Source organism: Colletes gigas, unplaced genomic scaffold, assembly GCF_013123115.1.
Source record: "Colletes gigas isolate AHSC1104 unplaced genomic scaffold, ASM1312311v1 Colletes_gigas_Sc00054, whole genome shotgun sequence".
In the NCBI taxonomy this organism is placed as follows: domain Eukaryota; kingdom Metazoa; phylum Arthropoda; class Insecta; order Hymenoptera; family Colletidae; genus Colletes; species Colletes gigas.
In genome coordinates, this window is record NW_025106683.1 from 336,153 (window position 1) to 352,940 (window position 16,788).

The window sequence follows — 16,788 nt, forward strand, 5'->3', positions numbered from 1 at the left end:
ATAAACCAACGGTCAGGGAGGTCCTTGGTGCCGTACGCGCTCTTGTGGCTTACATACCCTAATAGTAAAGGTAGAGAAAAAGAGATAGGACAAAAAGACGGAAAATACTTAGCGATCGGGGTGGTCCAAGGCACAGACGAAACCTTGAAGGAAAACAGACGCCTCGAACGGCTCTGGGTTAGGTCTGGGTTAGGTATATTTAAAAAAAAAAAGAAAAAAGAACCCACCACTGACCCCCACACAGGAAAATCCTGGTGACAAATGGGCACGCAATTCACCCACCATCAAGAGAAGCCCGAGGGTGGGGTTCCATTTTAAGTCGGAGTTGCTCTTTCTTTATTGTCACTCCCTCAGATTGCATTAAAATAATCAAGTACATGTATGGGTTAGCTCCAAGAGAAAGAAAATAACAAAACATAGAATAATACTAAACATAATAATCATAATAAACGCATGTATGTGATATAATAGAAGAAGAACAAGAAAAGAAAAAAAAAACATTAAGTATAAGGAAAAAATAAAAAAAAAGGTAGAAGGAAATATGAAGATAGTGGAACCAAATAGCGATTGTAAGGGGTCCTTTCTGTATTAAGGCGCGCAGTATGTGTATTAAGGTACGTAGTATGTGTACTGTCCTCCGCTCACTTGAAGTCCCGCGTGACGGCACAGGGCCAAGGGGAGTCGGACCGCCCATTTATCTGTCTTGCTCACTTGCTCTCAGGCAGTCCACATGTGTGTGTAACTGCCGCGACGAATAGCGAGCTAGAGACCAATGTGTGCGTGGGAATACGTGTGCCTCTTCTACTTCTCCCGCATTCCTTCCGCGGGACTTCAAGTGAGCGGAGGACAGTATGTGTAAGACCTAACCCAGACCTCCGGGATGCTATGCGAGGATGCAGACACCAGCTTTCTCAGGTTGATGTCCTCATCCCCGCATCCCATCCCAGCGGCTGCCCCTATCCGCCACCCGGGGTCGCGCCACGTAGGGGTTCACCTCCCCTGCCGCCTGGACAACCAAACGGGTGCGTGGAGACCTAACCAAGACCTAACCCAGACCTAACCCAGGCCTAATCCAGGCCTAACCTAACCCAGACCTAACCCAGTGTTTAACAGGAGGACCAGGGTCGCACGAGACCCTGTGAAAATGGAAAAATAGAAAGCTTAACACTATCCTTACATTCCATTCCCATTCATACCCTGGCAAGGGCGTAGTGGATAATACAATGGCCGCTACAAGCTATCCCAGACCTAACCCAGACTTGACCCAGACCTAATCCAGACCTAACGCAGACCTACCCCAGACCTAACCCAGGCCTAACCTAACCCAGACCTAACCCAGTGTTTAACAGGAGGACCAGGGTCGCACGAGACCCTGTGAAAATGGAAAAATAGAAAGCTTAACACTATCCTTACATTCCATTCCCATTCATACCCTGGCAAGGGCGTAGTGGATAATACAATGGCCGCTACAAGCTAACCCAGACCTAACCCAGACCTAACTATTCTACCTAGTAATTAATATGATGGATTAGGTTCAGGTTAGATTTTCTATTTCAATATTTTTTATTAATATTATCCGATATTAGCTTGACACAGTATACATTATTTGTTGTTGGTCGTCATGATTTTAATACAAGAGTACCTGCATTTTTTGATGCAATGGGAGACCTAACCCAGACCTAACCCAGACCTAACCCAGTCCTAACCCAGGCCTAACCCAGGCCTAACCCAGACCTAACCCAGACCTAATCCAGACCTAACCCAGACCTAACCCAGACCTAATCCAGACCTAACCCAGACCTAACCCAGACCTAATCCAGACCTAACCCAGACCTAACCCAGACCTAACCTAACCCAGACCTAACCCAGACCTAACCTAACCCAGACCTAACCCAGACCCTGGGCGAATGGAAGAATAGAAAGCTTAAAACTATCCTTACATTCCATTCCCATTCTATACGCTGGCAATGGCGTAGTGGCTATAAAATGGCCGCTACAAGCTAACAGAGAATTTCACTCGGTGTGATTGCAGAACGGCTTGAACGAGACCAGGAGGGATCGTATTCTACGCACCTACGTGCGAAACACCTACCGTTACCACCTTCACGAGATCTACTCGACCCTCCGTAACGAGTATACGGACTGGGAGAGAGGCGAGCAGAGTCCGTCGGCCATTTGCGAGGGCCTGCTGTCGCTCCTCGGGGACGGCCAAGTTGCAGCACCGCTTCTGAGGCTGGCGTTGCTGCATTCTGCCTCCGGGGGCCGTGGCTACTTCCTCCATTTCCAGCTTGGCGATCGACCGAGCCAGAGGGGCGAGGAGGTACCCTATCTCCTAGGGATACCTCTTCTCCGGGGAGAGGTTGTGTCCGTTTTGTCCGCCCCGATCAACTACACTTCGGCCGATGAGAAACTATCCAAACTGCTGGTCCACTACTTGGCAAACTTCGTGAAACGCGGGTGAGTCTCTCCGCCTTGTTCTTCCCTTCGTCCTTTTTACCCCCCAGGATCGCGTTTTCGTAGTCCCTACAGAGTTGCAACCCGAAACTCTGACTATCGTTTCGATAATTGGATTTCCCAGCGAAATAATCCTCGATCGATCGCCCCCCTCTTCGAAGACCCAAAGATTCGATTTAAATATTTCGTCCTTTCGATTCGCGACTACCTGGTCCGTTTGAATGTTAAAGTCAAAATTAAACACTGTTTTTTCTAAAATTTATTTGATAAAAAACGTTGCAGTCAAATGAATATACTTAATATTTTCGTTAATTAGACTCCATGCTTTAATGTAGTATATACAGGGTGTTCGACCACCCCCGGGAAAAATTTTAATAGGGCATTCTAGAGACCAAAATAAGACGAAAATCAAGAATAGCAATTTGTTGATTGAGGCTTCGTTGAAAAGTTATTAACATTTAAAATTAGATACCGACCGCAAAATAAAAAAAAATTTCAAATTGTTCTGGAAAAAATATTTTTGGCTGTGGGGGTCAATTACAATCACTTTTTGTCAATAGACGTACCCTCGAAATTCTAACCTGTTTCGAGAAAAAAATTTCTTACCGAAAATACAATGAATGACCAGAAATGTTACCCCAAAATTTCATGCGTATCTTTAAAACGTCATAACTTCTGAACGGATTGAAGGATTTTAATGTTTCAAAATGCAAATAACGTGCATTTTAGTGAAGAATATGTAGAAATTCTAATAATATTGAAAAAGTTGTTCCTTGACCTCGTAAAGTGAGAAAAACCTTATAACAAATGGTCTAATTTTCAAACAGCCATAACTTCTACAATAGCGAATATATTTTAACGAAACTTTTTTCTGAAGTAGAGCTCATGGGTACCTACAAAAAAGTATTAGACAACTTTTCTGTAGGGTGTCAAACGAAATTACTAAAAATCAAAAACGAATTTTTAAGACAAATTAACAGGGGGTAGGTGCCTATATTTTTCGGCGAAATTGAAAAGTTTCAAATTATTCTAGAAAAATTATTTTCAGTTGCGGGGGTTAATTATAGTCATATTTGGTGAATACATTTACCTTCGAAATTCCTCACATTTTCGAGAAAAAAATTCAGGGATGTGGACGAGTTTGTCGGCATAATTAAATAATTTCAAATCATTCTGGAAAAATTATTTTCGATTACAAGGATTAATTATGATCATTTTTGGTGAACAGACATACCCTCGAAATCCTACGCAGTTTCCAGAAAAAAATTCGAGTAGGTGCTGAAATTTTTAGACGAAATTAAAAAATTTCAAATTTATACTAATAAAATTATACTTTATTACAGGGGTCAATTATAAGCATTTTTGATGAATAAACATACCCTCAAAATCCTACGCAGTTTCGAGAAAAAAATTCATTACCGAAAATATAATGTCTAATGGTGCCCCGAAATTTCATGCGTATCTTTAAAACGTCATAACTTCTGAACGGATTGGACGATTTTAATGTTTCAAAATACAAACAATGCGTATTTTAGTGAAGAATATGTAGAAATTCTAAGAATGTTGGAAAAATTGTTCCTTAACCCCGTAAAGTGAGGAAAACCCCATAAAAATAATGCAAATTTCAAACGACTATAATTCCTACAATAGTGAATATATTTCAATGAAATTTTGGGAAGAAGTAGAGCTCATAGGTACCTACAAAAAAGTACTAAACAATTTTTTCGTAGCGCGTCAAACAAATTTATTAAAAATCAAAAACTAATTTTTAAGAGAAATTGATATAGTGTAGGTGCCTGAATTTTTCTGCGAAATTGAAAAGTGTCAAATCATTCTGAAAAAATTATTTTCGGCTGCGGAGGTCAATTAAAATTATATTTGGTGGGTAGACATACCCCCGAAATTCTACGCATTTTCGAGAAAAAAATTCGAGTAGGTGGAGAAATTTTTCGGCGAATTTGAAAAGTGTCAATTTGTTTTGAAAAAATTATTTTCTATTGCAGAGGTCAATTACAATTATATTTCGTGAATAGACATACCCTCGAAATCCTACGCAGTTTCGAGAAAAAAATTCATTACCGAAAATATAATGTCTAATGGTGCCCCGAAATTTCATGCGTATCTTAAAAACGTCATAACTTCTGAACGGATTGGTCGATTTTAATGTTACAAAATGCAAATAACGCGTATTTTAATGAAGAATATGTAGAAATTCTAAGAATGTTGGAAAAATTGTTCCTTAACCCCATAAAGTGAGGAAAACCACATAAAAAAAAATGCAAATTTCAAACGACTATAATTCCTACAATAGTGAATATATTTCAATGAAATTTCGGGGAGAAGTAAAGCTCATAGATACCTACGAAAAAGTACTAAACAATTTTTTCGTAGCGCGTCAAACAAATTTATTAAAAATCAAAAACTAATTTTTAAGAGAAATTGATATAGTGTAGGTGCCTGAATTTTTCTGCGAAATTGAAAAGTGTCAAATCATTCTGAAAAAATTATTTTCGGCTGCGGAGGTCAATTAAAATTATATTTGGTGGATACACATACCCCCGAAATTCTACGCAGTTTCGAGAAAAAAATTCGAGTAGGTGGAGAAATTTTTCGGCGAATTTGAAAAGTGTCAATTTGTTTTGAAAAAATTATTTTCTATTGCAGAGGTCAATTACAATTATATTTGGTGAATAGACATACCCCCGAAATTCTATGCAGTTTCGAGAAAAAAATTCGAGTAGGTGGAGAAATTTTTCGGCGAATTTGAAATGTTCCAAATCATTTTGGAAAAATTATTTTCTATTGCAGATGTCAATTACAATCATTTATGGTCAATAGACTTACCCCCGAAATTTTACGCAGTTTCGAGAAAAAAATTCGAGTAGGTGAAACAAATTTTTTACCGAAATTAAAAAAATTCCAATCATTCTGAAAAAATTATTTTCTATTGCAGAAGTCAATTACAACCATTTTTGGTCTATAGACACACCCTCGAAATTCTACGCATTTTGGACAAAAAAATTCTTTATGGAAAATATAATGTGTTGGTAGGAATATTATCCTGAAATTTCATGCGTATGTTTAAAATATCATAACTTCTGGACAGATTGATGGATTTTAATGATTCAGAGTGCAAACAACGTGTAACTTTTTGCAGACTGCCTCTCTACAGGCAAAATTTTAAATGTTAATAACTTTTTAACGAAGCCTCCATCAACAAATTGGTATTTTTTATTTTTGTCATATTTTGGCTTCTACAATCTTCCATTAAAATTTTTCCCAGAGGTAACTGAACACCCTGTATATCAATTATTTTATTCTTCATTATTTATTTAATTGTAAAATGTGAAAATGTTGAGGCTCAGTAAAAACAAACATAACAGAAATATTCTGCGCGAACGAAATTATCAGAGATCATTTTTAAAAAAAAATATGAAGATTCTTGTCTACAAAAAATATCGATTTTTAATCAAAATATCGACGAAAGAGTATCGTTGAGCGATGAGATGAAATTTAACCAGATTAATGTCGAAACGTATTGCAGCAATGTTAAAAGTAAAAGTTAATCACAATTAACTGATAATTATCAGTGAATATTTCTATAGTTGCCACAGGAAAAGGGAAAAATGTTTGCAAAATTAAAGAATTGTTTATAATACTGATCATGCTGATTGTTTCTGCGATGCTTTCTCTTCATAAACCTTACCGTTAATAATAATAACAAATTCTTTGTAAGAAATATATTCTATTCATTGCAAATCGATAAAAATATCTTGCATCGTTTTTAATGAATTTTTAATGAATTTTTGTGTCCTAAAATTAACAAAGCTTTAAAAAGCGTCGACGACCATAGCCCTTCGGATTATACCTCGGAGCTTCATCGCGATTTAACCGCTGTGAAAGTTATAATGCGATTCAGAAAATGATCGTATTTGTGCCGAATAATCAGAGACGAGCAGACCTCCATACGCCCGTTTTGTTGCTCTTCGTTTCATTCATGCGACGCCCATTCAATTCGTTTTTTTTGTTCACTTCCTCTATAACTTTTAAATGGTCCAGAATAATTGAATTGCCCACTCGGAATTGTGATGCATACCCTCGAATTAATTTCCATGGGCTTTCTTCTACCATTATATCATATCTATATAATCTACTATTATATTCCTTTGAAAACGTTTCTATTTGGTTTCTATTCTCAACGTTCTCCATCTTCGAGACTTGTATTTCTCCAACGAAATCTCTTAATCTTTTGCATAGTCGCCCTAAGATTTTTGCAGCTTATAAATAACTTTTGCAATGTTACGACCCGCTTTAAACTCACAAAACATATTCGTAAATTGCAATTGTTCATGCTCCAAGACCATTTCTGCAAACAATATATTAGAGTGGGGAAGATATTCCGTTCGGCGAGGATAAAACTCTATAGTTACGTAAAAGTAGTATAGGATTATCCAAATTGAGTGTCGCATCTTTCAACAGACGAGACTGCTAAACGGTTTGATTCACTAAACATAATCAAACTATCATGAAACGCTACACTGTGCAACAACGTGTACAAATTGTTGAAAATTATTAGAAACATTCAAGTTCCGTTCGAGCTTGTTTTCGACGCCTGATTTCACGAGGAGGAGACACCAACTGGCCCCCCAAGATCATGCGATCTAACTCCATTTGTCATTTTATCTGGGGTTTTTTAAAAAGTAAAATTTACGTGAATACACCACAAACGATTTACGAGCTAAAAAAACAATATTATAGTCGTAATTAATGAAGCAGAATCCCAATTATGTAACAGTGTAATTGCAAATTGGGTAAAACGAGTCGGGGTTGTGAAAAAAAGGCGGTAAATTCGAATGACATCGTGTTCCACGATTAATGCTACGAAGTGGACTTTATGTTAAAATAAAGAAACCTGAAATATCTCAGATAGTTTGTGTTTTATTTCAATTTAAAGATGTGACATTGTATTTGGAGAAACCTGTATAAGGATTGCAATAATTGTTGCTATAGTTTAAATTGGTCATTCGGTTGTTACCAAACGGATACGCATGAATTTCCAGGCAATTAAAATAAATCGTTTGGCGATTGGATCTCGCGTAGAATTTTAAAAGAACGTTAAAATGTCGAAAAAAGATGATTTCACCTCATTGGTTTCTGAGAAAACAGCTTGTAATAATATTTTTTAATGAAAATGCATTAATTTCTATAGGCTTATCTCTGTGTCCCTAATTCACAGTAATCTGAAACTTGTGAAATATAGATATGTAAATAATAACAGTAGCTAATGATCACTGTTAACACTTTACCGACCGGTAGCGGTTGATTAATCGGCTATCGGTCGGTAAGCGTTGGTCGGTAAAAAAGTTGATTAATACGGTATCGGTCGGTAAGTGTTGGCCGGTAAAAAAGTCGATTAATAGGCTATCGGTCGGTAATGTGTTAAGACAAGAAGCATTAATATTAACCAATTCTGTTTATCACTGGTGCATAGTTTTAATTAGGTATCACCTTATTTGATACTCATGTAATTAACAGCGTTCAATATATAGAGTGATAGTAAACGCGTTTACTAGGAAACACGAGTAAACTCGTAATTAACGTCAATGTGGGCAAAAAAGCAATCTAAATGAAGAAATCGATTAAAATCGTGATTTTTCTCGTTTAAATGCTTTAATAACGTTTCAATTTGAATATACGAGGTCTGTTCAAAAAATAACCGAACTATTTTAAACAAATTTTTTTTATTTAATGTACAACTTATTGCTCTTCGTCTCCTTCAAAGTACTCCCCTCTATTCACACACTTGTGAATGTTTCCATTTTACGGTGCATTCCTGGAAAGCTTCTTTTGGAACATCCTTCGATGCCTGTGACGAATTTTTCTTGATGTCCTCGATTGAGTCAAAACGGCGTCCTTTCAGCACTGATTTTAATTTTGGGAGCAAGAAAAAGTCGCAGGGAGCAAGGTCTGGGGAATAGGGAGGTTGGGGGAGGACAGTCGTCTGATTTTTGGCAGAAAACTGGCGAATTAACAAGGCTGAGTGGGCAGGAACATTGTCATGATGAAGGAACCATGAGTTGTCCCGCCACAACTGTGGTCTCTTTTTGCGAAATTTTTCGCGCAACCCTTTTAAAACGCCTTCATAGTACTGAGCGTTGATTGTTCGACCTTGAGGCAAAAATTCAAAACGCACAACTCCGTTGAAATCGAAAAAAACGGTGAGCATCGCCTTGACGGAGGATCGAACTTGTCGTGCTTTTTTTTGGCGTGGAGATCCTTTGTTAACCCACTGGAGAAGACTGGACTTTCACTTCCGTAAGCTTGCTCGAAAAGTTCAAACGATTTCGTGAATGTTTTCCCCAGTTTTACGCAAAATTTCACGTTGCATCGTTGCTCTCGTAACTCGGACATTGCGAAAATGGCGACGAACAGTGAAGCACGTTGCACTCAAATAGCAATAACTCGGAAACTAAATAAGATATAAAGAATTTATAAAACAGTCAGTTACGCGGAAGATTATGACAATTGCAGTGCTGTCAACTGTTCGTTGCTACGACGCTACACAAACACACAACTAAAAAAGTTCGGTTATTTTTTTAACAGACCACGTATGTTGCTATGCAGATTCTGGTTATTCAACATTTACTAATGAATTTACAAAAATTGTAAAATTTGTGTTTCGTTACTTTAAATATGGCAGTCGTTGATTTTCGATAATGAACGGTTTACGTAAACATAGTTAGACGGAACGAGCGTATCATTAATTTTAACCCCTCAAAGCTTCCACGTTAGTTTCACGCGTTCCTCGAGCGTAAATTTATAGATGGTAGAAAAATGACCAAAATCCAGGAATTCGAGGCAGGATTGAAATAAACTATAGTAGTGGGAGTTACAAAATCGAGTCATTCATAATCAAAAAATTAACCAGCGTAGATTTTCAAAAAAATTTATGACACTATGGAAGAAGTTATCAAAAGATAAAACACAAACACACAACTAAAAAAGTTCGGTTATTTTTTTAACAGACCTCGTATATGTATTATATTTATCCACATGGAGTAGAAAACAATAGATTTGGTTTCCGCGTTCAAAAATTTTGTTAATGGTCCTGTGTGCTATTTTACAACTAAAATTTCTTTCCAGATCTAACAGATTGCGATTGATTAACCATTAAACAGTTTGATCACAGCTTACTTCGATCGGAGAATCTTTCTCGGAGAATGCTTTTCTTTTACCCTCGAATCGGTGAAATTAACGTTTTAGTCCTTTCTTCTTTTGTTTTCTCGTCTATTTTTTCTACCTTCAGAGCCAAGTGGTTGCTCGTTTTTCACGAAAGGAAAATCCTGAGTGTGCCTGGCGTGGGTGGACATAGAAAACACGTGAAACGGCTGCGCTAGCATCCGCACCATGTCGTAAGATACCTGCTGGTTCGATGAAAGTTGCCTTCCCCGGTAAACTCAATTTCGAAACGCAATTTCCGTTCAAGTTTCTGGTTCTTCGTTTGCCATACAATGAAAGACTATCAGCGGACGCGAAGTAATTAAGGGAGCATTCTGATCTAAACAGGGCACCTCTAATGTCATTTTTGAGAATTTATTTTGTTGAAACTAGTAATTTTACGACACTGATACTTTGTATAACGAGTGTTTAGCCACACCTGGCAAAAATTTTAATATAAATTCAGAATCAAGAATATTAATTTGTTGATTGGGGCTTTGTTAAAAAATTAAATTAAAAAATTTTAAATCATTCTGGAAAAATTAGTTTTCGTTACAGGGGTCCATTACAATCATTTTTGGTTAATATACATACCCCTGAAATTCTATGCACTTTCGAGAAAAAAATTCGAGTAGGTGGACAAATTTAAAAGATTTCAAATCGTTTTGGAAAAATTATTTGCGGTTGTGGGAGTCAATTACAATCATTTTTAGTCAATAGACATACCCTCGAAATTCTAACCTGTTTCGAGAAAAAAAATTCCTTATGGAAAATATAATGTCTGACCAGAAATGGTGCCCCGAAATTTCATGCGCATCTTTAACACGTCATAACTTTTGAACGGATTGAAGGATTTTAATGTTTCAAAATGCAATCGACGCGTATTTTAGTGGAGAATAGGTAGAAATTCTAACAGTATTGAAAAAGTTGTTCCTTAATACCGTAAAATGAGAAAAACCAAACAAATCTGGAGCAATTTTCAAACGGCCATAACTCCAACAATAGTAAAGATATCTCATTGAAATTTTTGTCCGAAGCAGAGCCCATGGACACCTACAAAAAAGTATTAGATATATTTCCTATAGAGCGTCAAACAAATTTATTAAAAATGAAAAACAAATTTTTAAGAAAAATCGACAGGTGGTAGCAAAATTGAAAATTGAAAAGTTTCAAATCGTACTGGAAAAATTGTTTTCAGTTGCAGGGGTTAATTACAAACATTTTTGGTCAATACATATACCTTCGAAATCCTTCACATTTTCGAGAAAAAAATTCAGGGATTTGGACAAATTTTTCGACAAAATTACAAAATTACAAATCGTAATGGAAAAATTATTTTCAGTTGCGAGGGGCAATTACAATCATTTTTGGTCAATAGACATACCCTCGAAATTCTAACTTGTTTCGAGAAAAAAAATTCCTTATGGAAAATATAATGTCTGACCAGAAATGTTACCCCGAAATTTCATGCGCATCTTTAAAACGTCATAACTTTTGAACGGATTGAAGGATTTTAATGTTTCAAAAGGCAATCGACGCGTATTTTAGTGGAGAATATGTAGAAATTCTAACAGTATTGGAAAAGTTGTTCCTTGACCCCGCAAAATTAGAAAACCCCCATAACAAATGGTCTCATTTTCAAACAGCCATAACTCCTATAATAGTGAATATATTTTAATGAAATTTTTTTCTAAAGTAGTACTCATGGGTGCCTACAAAAAAGTATTACACAACTTTTCGGTAGGGTGTCAATCAAAACTACTAAAAATGAAAAACGAATTTTTAAGACAAATTGACAAGGGGGTTAGGTGCCTATATTTTTTAGCAAAATTGAAAAGTTTTAAATCATTCTGGAAAAATTATTTTCGATTGCAAGGATCAATTATAATCATTTTTGGTGAATAGACAAACCCTCGAAATCTTACGCAGTTTCGAGAAAAAAATTCATTACCGAAAATATAATGTCTAATGGTGCCCCGAAATTTCATGCGCATCTTTAAAACGTCATAACTTTTGAACGGATTGAAGGATTTAAATGTTTCAAAAGGCAAATAACGCGTATTTTAGTGGAGAATATGTAGAAATTCTAACAGTATTGAAAAAGTTGTTCCTTAATATCGAAAAATGAGAAAAATCAAATAAAACTGGACCAATTTTCAAACGACCATAATTCCTACAATAGTAAAGATATCTCATTGAAATTTTTTGTTGAAGCAGAGCCCATGGGTACCTACAAAAAAGTATTAGACATCTTTTCTGTATAACGTCAAACAAATTTATTAAAAATAAAAACAAATTTTTAAGAAAAATCGACATTGCTAAATTTTTTAGCAAAATTGAAAAGTTTCAAATCGCTCTGGAAAAATTATTTTCAGTTGCAGGGGTTAATTACAAACATTTTTGGTCAATACATATACCTTCGAAATCCTTCACATTTTCGAGAAAAAAATTCAGGGATTTGGACAAATTTTTCGACAAAATTACAAAATTACAAATCGTAATGGAAAAATTATTTTCAGTTGCGAGGGTCAATTACAATCATTTTTGGTCAATAGACATACCCTCGAAATTCTAAGTTGTTTCGAGAAAAAAATTCCTTACCGAAAATATAATGTCTGACCAGAAATGGTGCCCCGAAATTTCATGCGCATCTTGAAAACGTCATAACTTTTGAACGGATTGAAGGATTTTAATGTTTCAAAATGCAATCGACGCGTATTTTAGTGGAGAATATGTAGAAATTCTAAGAATGTTGGAAAAATTGTTCCTTAACCCCGTGAAGTGAGAAAAGCCCCCTAAAACTGGCCCAATTTTCAAACGGCCATAACTCCTACAATAGTAAAGATATCTCATTTAAATTTTTGTCTGAAGCAGAGCCCATGGACACCTACAAAAAAGTATTGGGCATCTTTTCTGTAGAGCGTCAAACAAATTTATTAAAAATGAAAAACAAATTTTTAAGAAAAATCGACAGGTGGTAGCAAAATTGAAAATTGAAAAGTTTCAAATCGTACTGGAAAAATTGTTTTCAGTTGCAGGGGTTAATTACAAACATTTTTGGTCAATACATATACCTTCGAAATCCTTCACATTTTCGAGAAAAAAATTCAGGGATTTGGACAAATTTTTCGACAAAATTACAAAATTACAAATCGTAATGGAAAAATTATTTTCAGTTGCGTGGGGCAATTACAATCATTTTTGGTCAATAGACATACCCTCGAAATTCTAACTTGTTTCGAGAAAAAAAATTCCTTATGGAAAATATAATGTCTGACCAGAAATGTTACCCCGAAATTTCATGCGCATCTTTAAAACGTCATAACTTTTGAACGGATTGAAGGATTTTAATGTTTCAAAAGGCAATCGACGCGTATTTTAGTGGAGAATATGTAGAAATTCTAACAGTATTGGAAAAGTTGTTCCTTGACCCCGCAAAATTAGAAAAACCCCATAACAAATGGTCTCATTTTCAAACAGCCATAACTCCTATAATAGTGAATATATTTTAATGAAATTTTTTTCTAAAGTAGTACTCATGGGTGCCTACAAAAAAGTATTACACAACTTTTCGGTAGGGTGTCAATCAAAACTACTAAAAATGAAAAACGAATTTTTAAGACAAATTGACAAGGGGGTTAGGTGCCTATATTTTTTAGCAAAATTGAAAAGTTTTAAATCATTCTGGAAAAATTATTTTCGATTGCAAGGATCAATTATAATCATTTTTGGTGAATAGACAAACCCTCGAAATCTTACGCAGTTTCGAGAAAAAAATTCATTACCGAAAATATAATGTCTAATGGTGCCCCGAAATTTCATGCGCATCTTTAAAACGTCATAACTTTTGAACGGATTGAAGGATTTAAATGTTTCAAAAGGCAAATAACGCGCATTTTAGTGGAGAATATGTAGAAATTCTAACAGTATTGAAAAAGTTGTTCCTTAATATCGAAAAATGAGAAAAATCAAATAAAACTGGACCAATTTTCAAACGACCATAATTCCTACAATAGTAAAGATATCTCATTGAAATTTTTTGTTGAAGCAGAGCCCATGGGTACCTACAAAAAAGTATTAGACATCTTTTCTGTATAACGTCAAACAAATTTATTAAAAATAAAAACAAATTTTTAAGAAAAATCGACATTGCTAAATTTTTTAGCAAAATTGAAAAGTTTCAAATCGCTCTGGAAAAATTATTTTCAGTTGCGAGGGTCAATTGCAATCATTTTTGGTGAATACATATTCCTTCGAAATCCTACGCATTTTCTAGAAAAAAATTCAGGAATGTGGACAAATTTTTCGGTAAAATTAAAAAATTTCAAATCGTACTTGGAAAATTATTTTCAGTTGCAGCGGACAATTACAATCATTTTTGGTGAATACATATATCTACGAAATTCTTCACATTTTCTAGAAAAAAATTCAGGAATGTGGATAAATTTTTCGACAAAATTACAAAATTTCAAATCGTTCTGGAAAAATTATTTTCAGTTGCAGGGGTCAATTACAATCATTTTTGGTGAATACATATACCTTCGAAATCCTTCACACTTTCGAGAAAAAAATTCTTTACCGAAAATATACCGTGTGGCCAGAAATGTTTCTATAACTTTTTAACGAAGCCTCAATCAACAAATTGGTATTCTTCATTTTCGTCTTATTTTGACCTCCAGAATCTTCCATTAAAATTTTCGCAGGGGTGGCCGAAAATTTCATCAATTGCAAATGTTGGACAAAATGGTGGCTTCGTAATATCTGGAATTTTGCGTTAGTTTTGCAACTTTCATCCACTATAAGAAACAATTTTTCTTATATTTTTTGGTGCAAATGATGATCTGCAAAAATTACACAATTCTAAGTGTCCATTTACAAAATTTACTATTCATAGCAGATTGTGTCTCCTAAAATCAATTAAATTCTTATGCAAACCTTATTTTGTGGTAGTTAACAAGTTACATTTATAAATTAAAATCCGTAGTCCCATAAAATAGCAATATTTAAGCGTGTTTCGAATCACACAATTCTAAGTGTCCATCCAAAGAAAAACTCACATCAGATTTTGTCTCCCAAAATCAATTAAATTCTTATGCAACCCATTTTTTGTAGCAGTCACGAGTTAGATTTATAGATTAAAAACCAAAGTCCCATAAAACAGCAATATTTAAACGCATGTGCTCTTTTTGTCCCGCCACGAACGTAGCTATAAATCTAAAAACAACAGAAACAAAAATCCGAAACACGAAGATACACGTCCGTGAAATTCTGTCTCTCTTGTATCCGCGCACGATTGGCCTCGAGTACGATCTCCAGCCCAAAATCGTACCATCCCAGACGCGTATAGCGCGTCACGTCCGTGCAATGAATGTTTCAGGGACCCGAACGGCGCCAGCCCGCTGACATCGGGATCCGACGGGCTGCCGAACAGTCCGCCGTTCTGGGATTCGTACGATTCAATAAATCAACTTTACCTGGAGGCAGGCCGTAGCACGGAGATGCGGTCGCATTACAGGGGCCACAAGATGTCCCTGTGGTTGAATCTGTTGCCCCAGCTTCATCGACCGGGCTACGAGATCAGTATGCGTCACCATCACCTGTCCGAAAGTTCGAGTCTTTACGAAGGCGCGGTGCGTCCACAGACTCTGGCGCTTCCGCTGCCGGCGCCTCCGTTGCCGATGCCATCGCCGACGGAACCGTCCTCGGTGTCCAGCGTGATATCGACCACCGAGTGCACACCGAACGCGACGGTCGCTACCACGGTGACCACCACCTCCAGAACGTTGCAACACCCCAATCTGGGCCCAGGACCCAACAATCTCCTGAGGAAGCTAGCATCGAGTCACTACCAGAGCTACACCACCGCCCTCACGGTCACCATAGCGGTCGGAGTGTTCCTGTTGCTGCTGAACATCTTGATCTTCGCTGGTATTTATCACCAGCGCGACAGGAACGTCTCGAACGCAACTGGCGGTCTGTCGTCCGCGTTCGGGGACAAGAAGAAGGAGGAGTTCTTGGAAGCAGGTTGCTCGGGGATCGAGATGTCCGGTAAACAGAGGCTGTCCTCTCTGAACCTGATGAACTCGCCGTCCTCGAGTCCGCCGCCTCACAAGACGAAGCTGGCGCAGGAGTTGGAGCTGCAGCTGCAAGAGTTCCAGTGCTCCCCGCCGCCAGGGGGCGGTAAGAGGATACTGGAGCCTCCGCTGTACACCATGAGCCCCTGCGTGCAGCGTACGCGAACGCCGTCGCCATGCATCGACGCGACCACTGCCAGGATGGACGACGACGACGACGACGGGGACAGCAGCGACGACGACATCGACGACGATAATCTGCCGGAACCGCCGCCGCCCCCGAAGGCACCTGCGCCAAACGTGGCGCTGTCCTGTCCGGGGATCCTCAGGCAACCTGGTACACCTGGCAGCGCCAAGAAACGTGTTCAAATTCAAGAGATCTCCGTTTGAGCGAGACTAGCCGCTACTGCTGGCAGTAGACGATCCGTTGATCCTGGCTGACGAGTTGTTGGATCAGAAATCGATAGAGATGAGCCCGGAAACGGCGTCATCCGGTTAGCAACGTAACGTGCCATGGATTTGAGATGTTTAAAGAGTTTTTCGACGAAGACGCGCATAGGCCTACGGTGCACAGCGTGCAACAGTCTCGAAGATGTGTACTCGCGGTTTCTTAGAATTTTATCGGAGAGAATCCGTAGCTGAAGATTATACAACATCGTAGCGTGATCGAGAGTGGCGGGTTAACGAAGACAGAAGTGTAAACGGAAGCACAATGGCGTCGAGAGAATCTCGATACTCGGTGCGAGGGGCTCGATATACTGTTGAGGGACGACATGATGCCACGCTACCTAGGAACTCAGAGAGTGAAGGGGCAAGGGGGATGCGTTTAATCCCCTCCACTCGTCAGGTTCTTGGTTATTATTGGGTGAGGCGATCGCGAGGTCGAGAACTTAAACAGTGGAGGGGATTTGGTGGATCCCCCTTGCCTCTTGTGCCTTTAGCTCGTGGGTAGTGTCAACTTTTCGTCTTCCAATAGTACAGTGATGTTCGTTTTAATAGCCCCGGATGTACTATGTTGTTTTATGTGAACGGTTAGAGGTTT

At 37.7% G+C, this 16,788-nt stretch overlaps 1 protein-coding gene across 1 annotated transcript in view; it reads left to right on the top strand.

The window, feature by feature from the left end:
* Nucleotides 1-16,560, top strand: part of LOC122403464 (neuroligin-1-like) — a 145,332-nt gene extending 128,772 nt beyond the window's left edge. The window contains exons 6-7 of the mRNA XM_043406991.1: nt 2,033-2,457; nt 15,050-16,560. Of these exons, the coding sequence (XP_043262926.1) occupies nt 2,033-2,457; nt 15,050-16,136 (1,512 nt within the window). The 3' untranslated portion in view covers nt 16,137-16,560. The remainder of the gene's footprint in view (nt 1-2,032; nt 2,458-15,049) is intronic.
* The last annotated feature ends 228 nt before the right edge of the window (nt 16,561-16,788 follow it).